This window comes from Helicoverpa armigera, chromosome 7 (assembly GCF_030705265.1).
Source record: "Helicoverpa armigera isolate CAAS_96S chromosome 7, ASM3070526v1, whole genome shotgun sequence".
Classification (NCBI taxonomy): domain Eukaryota; kingdom Metazoa; phylum Arthropoda; class Insecta; order Lepidoptera; family Noctuidae; genus Helicoverpa; species Helicoverpa armigera.
Genome location: NC_087126.1, coordinates 6,367,193 through 6,380,617, shown reverse-complemented (window position 1 = coordinate 6,380,617; position 13,425 = coordinate 6,367,193). Strand labels below are relative to the sequence as shown.

Genomic DNA, 13,425 nt, shown 5'->3' with positions numbered 1-13,425 from the left:
TTTTGATATTGCTGTATACAAACGGTTGTTGAGAAATAAAATTAACTGCATGCGACAGGGGGCGTTTAATCGACTGCACTGCAAATCAAATGTTCTTCAATAACACTGTGAACCGTTGTGTTCAGTTATTCGTTTTTGATTTTCATTACTTTGATACAAACGCTCAATTAACACTAAGGGCTACATAGTTCATAATTATTTTAAAGCATGCAAAGTATAGTCGACTGCTACGCCATCTACATATTATTATTTTTGGTCCCTGCTCATCACATTGTGCATTGTTGGCAGTTGAGTTCATCCTCCGCGCCTTTTCCCAATCATGTTGGGGTCGGCTTCCAGTCTAACCGGATTCAGCTGAGTACCAGTGCTTTACAAGAAGCGACTGCCTATCTGACCTCCTCAACCCAGTTACCCAGGCAACCCGATACCCCTTGGTTAGACTGGTGTCAGACTTACTGGCTTCTGACTACCCGTAACGACTGCCAACAACAACAACTGTAACATTGTTGGCAGTTGAGTAATCTCCGTATAAGAGATCAGCTCCACCCCGGCCGATAATCAGCTAGGAAGAAATCACCATCACAACATTGTTAGATAAAAATAAAAACGAACGATAGATTGCTGTTCGTTAGTCTCACTAAAACTCGAGAATGGCTGGGCCGATTTGGTTAATTTTGGTTTTAAAATGTTCCTAGAGGTCCAGGGAAGGTTTAAACGATACGAAGTTTGTGTTCGTTAGTCTCACTAAAACTCGAGAATGGCTGGGCCGATTTGGTTAATTTTGGTTTTAAACGGTATGTCACGCCATAACATGAAAACGGCTTGACCGATTTGACTGAAAATTTAAGGGGAGGTAACTTAGACTCGGGTGAAACCGCTGGCGAAAGCTATTACATATATGAATAATAATAAAAATCCGTTGTTCACTTCAAATACACATTTATTCTCATTAAGCCATTCATTTCCTCCAATGTTTTCCTCAGTAAAACATAATTTAACCCCTCTGCTCGACAAGATTTTGACATATGACTATACCGTTGATTCGGCGGGATATTTTGAATCGCGACATGGAAGTCAAAAATTTGTACTAACTTTCAACACATGAATTCTAAGTCCGTAATGCCTGATCAGAAGTATTTTAACTATAACTTTAGAGCTCACTTATTTGACAACAACGTGCAAAGGTCAAATGGGGTCAGTTAATTCAGAAAAAGATAATAATTACGGTGTTTTTAAGTCTATCGAAAAGCTAGGCATTTCAAATTTGGTGAAAACTTACCAATAAATAATCGCATCACTTTCTCAAACACAACACAAACGTCATATTTATAACATTTTCAATCCGTTGCAATACATTTCGTGCACTTATTTATGTTCAATAACTAAAAAATCAGCACATAAAATACACAATAAAAATGAACAATTTACAAGATCAAAAAGAAGTAGAGTTTGGAATGGAGTATTTTTTTTTTTTTTAATCAGCGGTGTGCATTCGATACCTAAATCGGATATTTATTATAAATAATCGAATACCAATTTTATATATACCTATTTTTTAATAGCAACTTATTTCAATTTTATTTATTAATTTTAAATTATAGGTTCAATTTGTTTTTGTTGTTAAGAAAAGAGATATTTAAGTTTTATGAAAGTTTTTAGCATTAAATTTTTATATGTATTATTTATTTTGGTGTTGCGTCATTCGTAATAATTTTTAACTTTAATTGAATTTTTATTACCTATTACGGAATTTTAATTTATTCTTATATTATTTCTCAACAATTCTAAGATTTTTGTTTCGGCGGAGGGTAAGCCTGGTGTTCTGAAATATAATGCAAACTACCAAAGTAATGTACTTATTTGATGATGAGAAACAATAATAATAATTGATTGATTTTAAAGTCACCAAATATTTTTTACCGAATCCCAAAAAGGAGGTGGTTCTCAATTTGGATGTTTGTTTTTGGTCGAAAGGGTATATTCCTCATATTTGTTATTAGGTCCAGGATCTGATGATGGAAACCTTGAGAAAACGAGGGCAACTCTCGAAAATTGTAAGCATAGATAAGGTTATAACTTGACACTCAGATGTATGTCTGATAACACTATGAAACAGTAAAGGTTTGGAGCTGACCTGATGATGGAGACCAGAGAAGGTCGAGGGAACTCGACAACCGAACTTCTCTCGTCTCCATGTCCTTCATTGTTGCAGAGGCCTCGTAAATACGAATAATATAAGCACAAACACGAGAAAGTTTAAATATTCAGTTGTCGAGTTCCCTCGACCTTCACTGGTCTCCATCATCAGGTCAGCTCAAAGCCTTCACTGTTGAATAATGCTACCAGGCAAACACCTGAGTGATAAGATTTCAACCTATGTCTTTCTGCAACTTTCGAAAGTCGCCCTCAATTTCTCAAGGTTTCATCATCAGATCCTGACCTGATGATAATGGGACCACCTCGAAAGTATACGCTATCAAACAAAAAAAGAATCATCAAAATCGATAAATAAATGGCTGAGTAATCGCGTAACAAACATACAAAAAAAACGGTCGAATTGAGAACCTCCGCTTTTTGGGAAGTCGGTTAAAAATAAGTCGGCGGCGGCCATCTTTCCATCTTGGACCAGCTTTCGATGAACAGCGAACTATTTGCCCTTTCAAACAATAAAAACGTCATAAAATTTTGCTATAACTACACCTAACTACGGCTCTCGTCAAATAGCTTTGCCGCTCAGTCAAAAAGTTGGAAGTAACGAATCGCCATTAAGTTTGGCAGGTCTACAGGAATCCTGCACATAAAACACCCGAAGAAATAAATAAGTCTTCATTTGCCGTCTTCGGAAACCCTAAAAACCGAAGATTTTTTTTATTCCGGCTACAACGTATTTTCTACCACTGATTTTCTAGCATTTTTTTTTCAAAATAAATTAAGTCATTTTTCTTTTCCTAATTTATTTTCAGATTATGGTACCGTATACAAAAGTGCAATTTAGTAATATTATAATATCAAATAATATAAAATTATTAAATCGATTCTTTATTTTAACGAATCGGATCATTCGATGCAAAACTTCTATCACCGTCGCCATCTTGTCTATGCGTCTTCAAATTTAAAAAAAACCGGCCAAGTGCGAGTCGGACTCGTGCACGAAGGGTTCCGTAAATTACAGTTAAATCAACCTATCTCAAAAACTATAAGAGATACTTTGATCAAACCAAAAATCGTTGAAAGAGTTAATTAGCATGCATCACCTCTATTTTTTTAGAATTTTATACCCCGTAGTTATAAAAATAGAGGGGGGGGGACATACTTTTTACGACTTTGAGAGCTGATATCTCAAAAACCGTCCACTTTAAGAAAAATGTTTTTTAGAAAACTTTATATCATTTTAAAAGACCTTTCCATTGATACCCCACACGGGTATGTACATCGAAAAAAAAAATTTCATCCCTCAGTTACATGTATGGGGGGCCCCACCCCCAATTATTTTTTTTACTATTTAGTGTCATATTTTTGTAGCGGTTCATACAACACATATTCCCATCAAATTTCATCACTGTAGTACTTATAGTTTCCGAGTAAATCGGCTGTGACAGACGGACAGACGGACAGACGGACAGACGGACATGACGAAACTATAAGGGTTCCGTTTTTGCCATTTTGGCTACGGAACCCTAAAAAAAACAACTAATGTAAACAAACATGGCGAGTTCGATCAGAATTCCCGGTAATTACGATTGGATTTTAAAAAGGTATATTTCTAACGGGATGCTAAATATGAAAGGTTTGAATGCGTAAAAATAATTTAAATTTATTTAGTTATTTTATTTAGTACTCACAAATGTGGTTTGATTGGAAAGAAAATAAATATGAGCGTAAATAATTAGGAAAGTGTATGACTGATTCGCAGACCCCAATTGGGGTCTAAACCGAGCTTACGGTGACATTGATGTTCAGACCCCGATTGGGGTCCGCTACGGATTTGACGGTTAGTTAAGATTGTTTACATTATTTTCCTAGCTGCTGGCCAGATATTGGTGCGTTGCTGCGGGGAATGGAAAGTCATTTCTCATCAAATTCGTATAATTTTGAGGTCTTTTATAATGAAACGTATAATTATGTCAAAGAAAATGGGGAAGAAAGTTAGAATAGAGCAATTAGAGAAGAAAAAAGAAATTAGAGTAGCCAAGTGACGAATACCATTCGAAATGCTCGTCGTTTGCGCGAAAGACTTAAAAGACTTTATCCTACTCTATTGATAAAAAAAAAAATGCTCTCTGCCCTGGCTGTCAAAAGTTGAAACTTCAAAAAATACCGCCAAAATAAAATTGCTAATTAATTACCTATTTATCTGAGTATCTATCTGATTTGCAATAAAGGTTAAAAGTATTTATTTAACATCTTAGAAAAATACGAATAGAATGATTAAAAACATACAGTGTGTTGTGTGTTCGCTATAGTATAGTCCGTGTTTCTTGTCTAATACTCACCTTGTTGCAACTACAAGACTATTGCAAACATAAATAACAACAACGAATAAGATTCATAGAACCGAAAACATGACGATAAAATCGCTGCAAGAACTCAAAGATTTTATTAAGTCTAAAGACAATGTTAGAAATTTTATAAACTGTTCTGATGTTCCTGATATTTGTAAAACTGAACCATGCATGCTCGGAGTTGATGAAGCAGGACGTGGGCCTGTTTTAGGTAACGGAAGAGACACATACTGAAATTACAGTAAAGCTACACGATTTACAAGGAAATACTAAATTATTGACATTATTTTTAAACTTCAGTGTTTTAATTTTTAGGTCCAATGGTGTATGGTATAGCTTACTGCCCGGTAGATCAAACTAAAATACTTCATACCTTAGGATGTGCTGATTCAAAAGCATTAACAGAAGAAAAACGAGATGACATATTTACTAAAATGCTATCTGAGGAGGAGTCATTGAATAATGTAGGATGGGTTGCAGAAGTAATTTCTCCAAATTACATATCAAACTCAATGTATAGGAGAGCAAAACATTCTCTGAATGAGGTTTGTATTATCTGCTAAGTAGATAACATCTTTATTAAGGCGGCCAACCGTCCCGCATTCTGCGGGACCGTCCCGCAACGCAACACCCACCTTTTTTTTTCCGACGTCAAAAATCAAAAACATCAAATGACCCCTCCCGCTGTGGGTTAGCAGCGGTGAGGGAGTGTCAGACTCTTACTGACTAAAAACCGTTGTGTTCCGTCATAGGCCTTTTATGTACCAGGGCCGAGGTATCTCTTTCGAACAACCCGCAGCCCCGGCAGGCCTTGGACCTGCTGGGCGCCGCTGGGGACACAACACCCACCTGCGTGCACAGGAACACAGATTACCTATAATATAATCTCGTTCTCTTTATTTCTACTGAATTCGTGAGGCCTAATGATTTTGAAAATAAGACATTAGTGCACGCTGTGACACGATATTGATAGGTTAAATTATAGCTTTTTGCTAACGGTTTTTATTTTATCAGTTCCGTCCGATCATTTTTCAATGCCCCTCCCCCCCCTTTTCACGAAAGGTTATGTCCCGCATTCAGTTTTCGGAAAGTTGGCCGCCTTAATCTTTATAACATAAAATTAATATAATTTTGAGATGTTAAGGCTTAAACATAAGAGGAACTCAGACCATCAAAACAAGAAGGTTCTAAATGTTTTTATAGTAGATACTTTGATTGATAGGTACTTCAAACTTCAATCGTTATATTTCTAGGTATCAATGAATTCAGCAATTGAATTGATAAAGAAGGCAGCAGAGAGTGGTGCAAATATTACCGAGGTCTATGTGGACACTGTTGGTCCACCAGAAAAGTATCAAGCAAAGTTAGCTGAAATATTTCCCAACTATAAAATAACTGTAAGTAATTTTATTTTATATATATGGTTCTGTTGAGCCTCTGAAAAGTCTAGGGATTTTAATTGCATATTTAAGCCAGCTTCAGAATAGCCTGGCATTCAGGTCATATGGTTTTTCTGCAGTGGCCATTTCCTACCTACAAATCAGAAACTACACAAACACATTTAATACAGTTCTGGGTTCATGTTTATGTTCATAAAATTATACTTACTGTACCTTTGTGGAAAAGCTGACATTAATTTAGTAATTTGTTTTTCCAGGTTGCAAAGAAGGCTGATTCAATATATCCCATTGTATCTGCGGCTAGTATTGTGGCAAAGGTCACCAGAGATCATGCCTTAAAAGTGTGGCAGTTCCTTGAAGGGTTGGAAATGTCACACACAGAATTTGGTAGCGGTTATCCTGGTGGTATGTACAGTTTCAATGTATCTTTATCTACCCTATAACTCCATGTATCTCTATACTTATATTATGAAGCTTTGTTTAGTTAACTACACTAATCTTGGGCCCAATTAAAAACAAAACTACTTTTTGGATGCATAACATTCTTCAGGATGTGATCAGAATACATTAAGAAAATTATTTATTTGGAGAGTTATTTTTCTTTTACTCTAAATGTATCATACTTAAAAGTGTTGTTTCCATTGATTGATTGTTGTTCAATGATATTTTCAGATCCGCTCACAAAAAAGTTTATTCGTGACCAAATTGACAATGTGTTTGGCTACCCAATGTTGGTCAGGTTTAGCTGGTCAACAGCTGAACACATGTTACAAGAAAGAGCTGCTACCTGTACATTTGAAGAAGTGGATGACCAGGGAGCTACCAAAAAGCCTAAAAAGTCAATCAGTTCATTTTTTGCTAAACCTGATGAAGAGAAAGCAAGGAAACGTCACAAGTTCTTCGAAGAACGCCATTTGACTGTTAGTAATCCTTTTGAATAATTTTATTTAAGCATCTAATTATAATATAAGACCATGAGAATAAAAGTGTTGAACATAATATTAGAGAATTCTTGTTATTTTTTTTCGAAAGCAGATAATATCTCCTTTAGTGTTGTTGATAAATAAATTATTGGCATATATCAGGAAGGCATACGTAATACGTACATGGTTTACTTGTAGCTACTAGAACACTATATACTTATTAGTTTTTCTACTACTACTATTTATACTATATTTTACCATCTATTTCTCATCTTACTTAATTTGACGGTCATGAAGACTGGGGCCCGATTCTTCTATTCACATTCAACTGAGATCCAATCCCGACTCAATTACCATTGAAGCATATGTGGCATTCCGCTATTTTTTCTCTGAAATAAATGTTTTTATCCTTTTCTGTCATTAAATAATTAATCATTTTGTCTGCAAATGATTTACGATTGCAATATGATTGCAGAGCAAACTACCATATAGACCAAAATCACAAAAATAGCAGACCAATCGCAAACCAATCGAATGTCGTTGGAATACGATTGGTCTTATATTATATAGTTAAAACTGCTATTGCGATCATATTGCGATTCAATTTCTATTCGATTTTGACATTATTAACTTAGATAATTGGGCCCCTGGAGTTAGATGTAGTGTAATTATAATCGATTTTGTGACATCCCAATAACATGTAGGGATGCTTTAATGCCATGGTTGAATATTGATGAAGGTGGCCCATAGGTCGCTTAGGTAACTCTTGGAAGACTTTCCCCAAGTTAAAAATCATAAACAAATTTCTCTTTTAAATGAGATTCATGCAAATCTGTCTCCTCATTATTGCTGTTTGAAGCTTCAATTATTTTGTCATTCAAAGACTGCGTCCTTTAACCGGCGCCTGCATTAAATCATGAGTTTAAGGAGTCAGTGTTGCATTGCGTGAAGATATTTTAGTCGATTTCGTATCCTTGTTTTCTATGATGATTATGTTGTCCTCCTAGCCGATTATCGGCTACGGCGGCTGTTCTCATATAAGGAGATTAGTGAACTGCGCGGGACATCGGGGACATATTATAGTGCACAAGCATTTCCGCAGACGACATGCATCTATGACTCACTATTCCTTCACTCTTATAGCCCGATGGGACGGTCATCCGACACGACCGACGAGAGATCAGGCACAGGACCGACATGGTTAGGGGTGTAATGAAATTTTTCAATGGTGTAATCGAAACACTGTTATAAACTCCGTACTTTTTAAATGGGCTTGACCATTGAGTACTTTGTAATTTTGAGTGTTTTGAGAACATTGATGCTCTCTATCCGGTATCAGGCCCTATGCGAGGACATCTGCAGAATTTCTGCGTAGATATTGAAATAAAAATGAACGTTGCCATTGCAACCACGATTATGAAAATGCAAAGTGCATAACTTAGTAAGCTGAAAAGGCCTTTTAGTTTCGTTTTACTTAGCAAGTGAAAATGACACAGCTGTGCATTGCTGATCAGTAGAAATCGCCAACAATTTAAATACAATTTATGCTGCTGTCGTATTATTTACCATACAACTTGTATTTTATCATTTTGGAAACAATTCTCAAACGTACAAGTGCCGGAAATGTTGGCAAAGTTCATTGTTTCGTGCTACGAAAGCTAAATATTGTAAGAAACGCTTTTCTTTTTACTGTTATGTGTTGCGTAATCGACCAATTACTTCTGAAAAGGTTTAAAGGGTACGTATAAACACATATTTCGAATACATATTTATTTATGCGATACGTTTGTGATGAACCTTTGTTTCAATACAACTGGAAAATTCTGATTTTGACAAACGTATTTTCAGGATTAAGCTTTCCAATTCTGAGATACAAAAGACTAGAGTAGCTGACATAATTCTCAATTTTCAAATCCACTAGAGCAGTTTAACTTCGTAATGTCCTTTTAAAAATCCATCCAAATGGTCGGAGAATACATAGCACCTAATAAAACTCCTAGTAGTACCGTCTACTACGTTTATTAGGCAACACATTGCCGGTGTTTGTGATAACGAGTCGGTACTAGTTGTGGAAACGTAAATTTATGTCTTTTACGTAAAATTTTAAAATGTTTTCGTTGCGGAGTTTTAAAATTACAAAACTGATTTAGTTGCTGGACAGCAGAGTAAGAGTGCGTTAGTACGCAGGTCGATTTCATCAGATGTCATTCATAAACCTATAAATATTATTGTTACATGATGATAAAAACGACGATAAAACTTTCACAGGCAAATTGCGGTCTATTAGAGATTTCTTTATGCGATGAAAGGTCCCGATGTTTGGGGAGGCTCATCCAACAAGGCTCGGGCGGGCGCGTGCGGGGCCTGGCGGCCATTAGCATGCGGCCCGCGACACGCGCGAACCTACTTACCATGAGCAATGCGGAACGCACTGGGCTCACTCAGAGAATTTAATTGTGTTCCATTATCATATTTAGGTTCTTTTACGGTAAGTCAAAAGTGAAAACTCAATGGGAGTCAACGTCGCTTGTCATTCGTAAGCCGCGATCGATGGCGACAACTTCTTTCGCCCGGTAGACCGAGGATTAGCAACATGGCGATCTTCAAATATATTGCCGTTATATTGGCGTGTGGCGCGTGCGTTTCTGCAATTGTTGGGCCAGGAAACGAAACGAAGTCTGTATTATCTAAAACTGATACGTATTTAGATGCGTACTCTAAATCGCGAATTGAAGCTGAGAAGGCAAAACAAGGTGTAGTGATAATAACAGCAAAGGATGGAGAGAAGAAGATTTCAAACCGAGATGATAGTTACCAGTCTGCCTCCGGCTACGACTACTCACCGCCGTTTTCAAGTGACAGCAGTTTCAGTTCTTCAGGATCATCGAGTTACTCTGGGTCCAACAGTTACTCGCCTCCATCGTCTAATTACGGACCACCTGTGAAGTTTGAACCTGAAATAACATACAATGCTCCTCCGAACACTTATGGTCCTCCTTCTCCAAATTATGGACCTCCGGCGCATAGCTATGGGCCACCGGCTCCTTCGTACGGTCCCCCAGCCCAGACGTATGGTCCTCCAGCTCAGTCTTACGGCCCACCAATTCATAAGCCATTGCCACCACCAATATATGGGCCACCCCTGAAACCATCTTACGGGGTACCCTACACTGCACCCGCCCTAGGATTTTTGGATAAATTGTCGTTGAAACTCGACATCTTGACAATAGCAAAATTGCTGTTGAAACTGTTGATCTTCAAGAAGCTTGTGACTATGCTCGCCGTGGTTTGTATGTTGTTGGTGATACCGAAACTTATTTCATTCAAGAAGGACAACAATGGCGGTGGCAACACTGACGAGGATGAACGAAACTTTGGAGCCAAAAACTGTGAGTAAAAATAATATGTACCTACATTATTTTATATGGACGGGTTTTTTTACGATACCTAGGTACAATATGGCTTTGGGCACGATTGCGTCTTGGAACCTTATATCGTGTACCTGTACCTACATAGAAGAACTAAAATAAATAATTTTACTATATTGTACTAGTACCCAACCCGAAATCCTTTGTTGAACTTACGAGTCGTAGCTGCTCACGAGCAAATCTTTGCTATACTGTGTGCCTAGTGCCTACTTACTTGAGCCAACTCTAGACAATGTTGGTACATGTTAGGTTTTCACATCCCTCGATCGATATAAAGTTTATCATCTAGTATCACCGCTTTAGCCCGCCCCCGCGCCTCACTTCATACCACAAAAGGGACCCAATAAATTACTTCTGCGCAGGTGAAGGTCAGAGCTCAAGATTCGTGCCGATAACTATAATAGACAGTTTAAAAAAAACGGTCGCTTCATATTTCTGGGTGTTTTACAAACTTACCTGTTATTTATTTTAATTTTATTAATGTCGAATTGTAATCGTGATACACGTTATGCAAAAAGTCATGACATGACAAACATAATTGCAAATTAATAACAATGTATGAAAAATTGTAGATAAAATAAAACAAGCCGCAAATCGATATTTACATAGCTATCAATTGCCATATGATTGCAATTATTTTTTTACAAAACACCGATAAGAAAGAACAAGCTTTTACTTGTATTATTCAACTGAAATATTTGTTTGTTACATAGTGGTGGAGTTAACTTCGGTACATCAGTTGTTGGAGAGAGCTATCTCCGTATACGGACAGCAGCAGCCGAACTGTAACGTCACGTGTCGCGTGCGCAGAGTCCTAGACGACATTTACGAATTTCAACCTTATTTCAGGTAAGTTAAGACACATTATACAACGTACAGTTTTAGTTGCAGACGAAAAATCGTAAATGTAATTAGCGAACTATTATAAAGTTGTACATTACTAATTGGTTCATTAACGTATGATGAAAAGGTCATGTTATTTACACAATGTTTTTAATTACATGTTTTAAAATTAAAACTGAAAATAACTAAGTAGGTTTAAGGGGTCAACGAAACAAACTAAAAAAAAAAATTGGAACAGCAAAATTCTGCTGGAGCTATACACTATACGTAGCTGTACTAAATAACAAAGATATTGTAAGAATTCGCTATCAATGATCAGCAGAACTGCATCATTTTCGGGTTTAATTATTCCCTTTTTATTTAAATTGTTAAGCCATTAATCCCCTGCTCTACAAAGCCCATTATCGGATTACAAGTTACTACAAAAAGATAGGATTTCTACCGTACATAATGCTGTGTATTTTTCTTTCAGGGGAGATTCATCATAACTAACTCGCAGTTATGCTGTCAACGGTCGTTGTTCTAATGGATGCTGGTTATAGCAGGTGCCATTGAAATTAGTCTGATTCCAGTCAAAAGACTTTATCGTACCTATTTATTTACTTATTTATTTAAATTATTTGTAGATAGTTATTTATTGTGATTATAAGTTAAATAAAGAATTTTATAATTTTTTTGTATGCTTTTGTAGACCAATGTAGAGCTAGCTTTGATTTAACAGTTATTTTATAGGTAAGTACTGTAGATAAGCTTTTCTTTAGACGATGTTATACTTTTTTGCAGTTCCTTTGTTGTCAAAACAGCTTAAATGATTTTTTTTTACTGAAAACATACGAATATGAAAATGTGACATAATAATGACCAAACAGAAAAATACGTAGTCAAATTCTCTCAGTAATTCTATTCACGTACAAATTCATTTGTTAAATTGTGCAATTGCCTATTTGGGTGAAAATCTACTTTCTCTGCGTCGGATTTGGGATCAAAGACCAAGACCTCTTATGTATTGACAATGCCACGCACGGTCCCGTATGGCACAGCTGTGGAATAGTAATGCTACCGACAGCGATGCTTCATTGTTTGTCTCTAGACAATTAAAGAAAATTAGGTGACTTTGAACCGTGATTGGTATGCGCAGGATCCGGTGATCGATTTGCCAAGTAGGGAAAGTGGCGTACGAAAGTAGTGGCCATATTATTTATTTATGACAAAGTGTCGGGTGTGCGTTGGACTTTCTTCCATATAATTTAACGGCTCAGCCCTTATAAATAACCTGATACCTAATTTGCAGCCATTTGTGAACCCCTTTTTTTGTTTGTGTATCAGAGCAACTCTTGAACAATCTCGAAGCCTCTGGGCCAATTTACATTGATATTAGGTAGTTATGTATGATATTTACACAAACAAATGGTAAAAGCGAATAATTAATTATGTATTAGTGTTATTTGTATAAATCCCGAAGTCCAGTGAAGTAACAATTGATTAGCACACACAACAGTTGACCTACTTAGTATCGGGAATAAACATGCAATAAAAAAAGAAATAATTGATTTATTCAAAAATAAATGATTTATTTTATATAAGTAAATCATTTTATTCGGTGACGCCCGTCAATTATTAGTCACCGCACTGGATAGCGTATTTATTTCAAACTTAATAAGTTGCAGTTATAATTTAATTATTTTATTAAATTATAATTATTTTGTGGTTTAAATAGGCACCGCAAATCGAAATTGTATTTATTTTCAAATTAATTCCCCAATGGGATTCCCCAGAAACGCTGGCAAAAAGTGTCAGAGGAGATACCGATTTAACTTATGAGGTCCTGACCTGACATCAGTTACAGAAAAAGTAGAAATGCACGAGAAAGTGCGAGCGAGCAAGAGTGATTGTTTGTTAGTTTGAAGACTGAAAAAATAATTTGAAACTGAATCGTAACCTAAGCGTCACTGAACTGAGGCTCATTATGACTTCAGAGCCAGACAATTTGATTGATTGAGATAAATTGACTAAATTATTCCTAGAAAACAATAACAAGTACTTACGTACAATTACATGGTCGAGCCGGATAAATTGCTGAGTCTTTATCCTTGTTTCAACTGAATCACTTATATTTAGATTTTTGTCTTGTCTTTTAATTAAGCCAATTCTACCAATTGACTTGTGCTCGAAAGGGCAGCACTCTCGCTACATGATTCGGATGCAGGTTTGTTTTAGTCTGCAACGCATTAGGCATTGTGTGATACAAAATAAATAAACGTGGTGTGAAAATAAGATGTGATAGAAAATAAATCAATCAATATTATATATGTTTGAGTACGAACAAAAT

At 36.3% G+C, this 13,425-nt stretch overlaps 2 protein-coding genes across 2 annotated transcripts; both read left to right on the top strand.

Moving 5' to 3' along the window:
• Positions 1-4,327: 4,327 nt before the first annotated feature.
• LOC110381265 (ribonuclease H2 subunit A) lies at positions 4,328-6,901 on the top strand. The gene is made up of 5 exons (XM_021341547.3): positions 4,328-4,713; positions 4,818-5,047; positions 5,756-5,899; positions 6,160-6,307; positions 6,575-6,901. Exons 1-5 carry the CDS (start codon positions 4,563-4,565, stop codon positions 6,841-6,843), a joined length of 942 nt encoding a protein of 313 aa, XP_021197222.3. The 5' UTR covers positions 4,328-4,562; the 3' UTR covers positions 6,844-6,901.
• Positions 6,902-9,310: 2,409 nt separating this feature from the next.
• LOC110381270 (formin-A) lies at positions 9,311-11,772 on the top strand. The gene is made up of 3 exons (XM_021341559.3): positions 9,311-10,214; positions 10,967-11,102; positions 11,569-11,772. Exons 1-3 carry the CDS (start codon positions 9,419-9,421, stop codon positions 11,582-11,584), a joined length of 948 nt encoding a protein of 315 aa, XP_021197234.3. The 5' UTR covers positions 9,311-9,418; the 3' UTR covers positions 11,585-11,772.
• Positions 11,773-13,425: the final 1,653 nt, after the last annotated feature.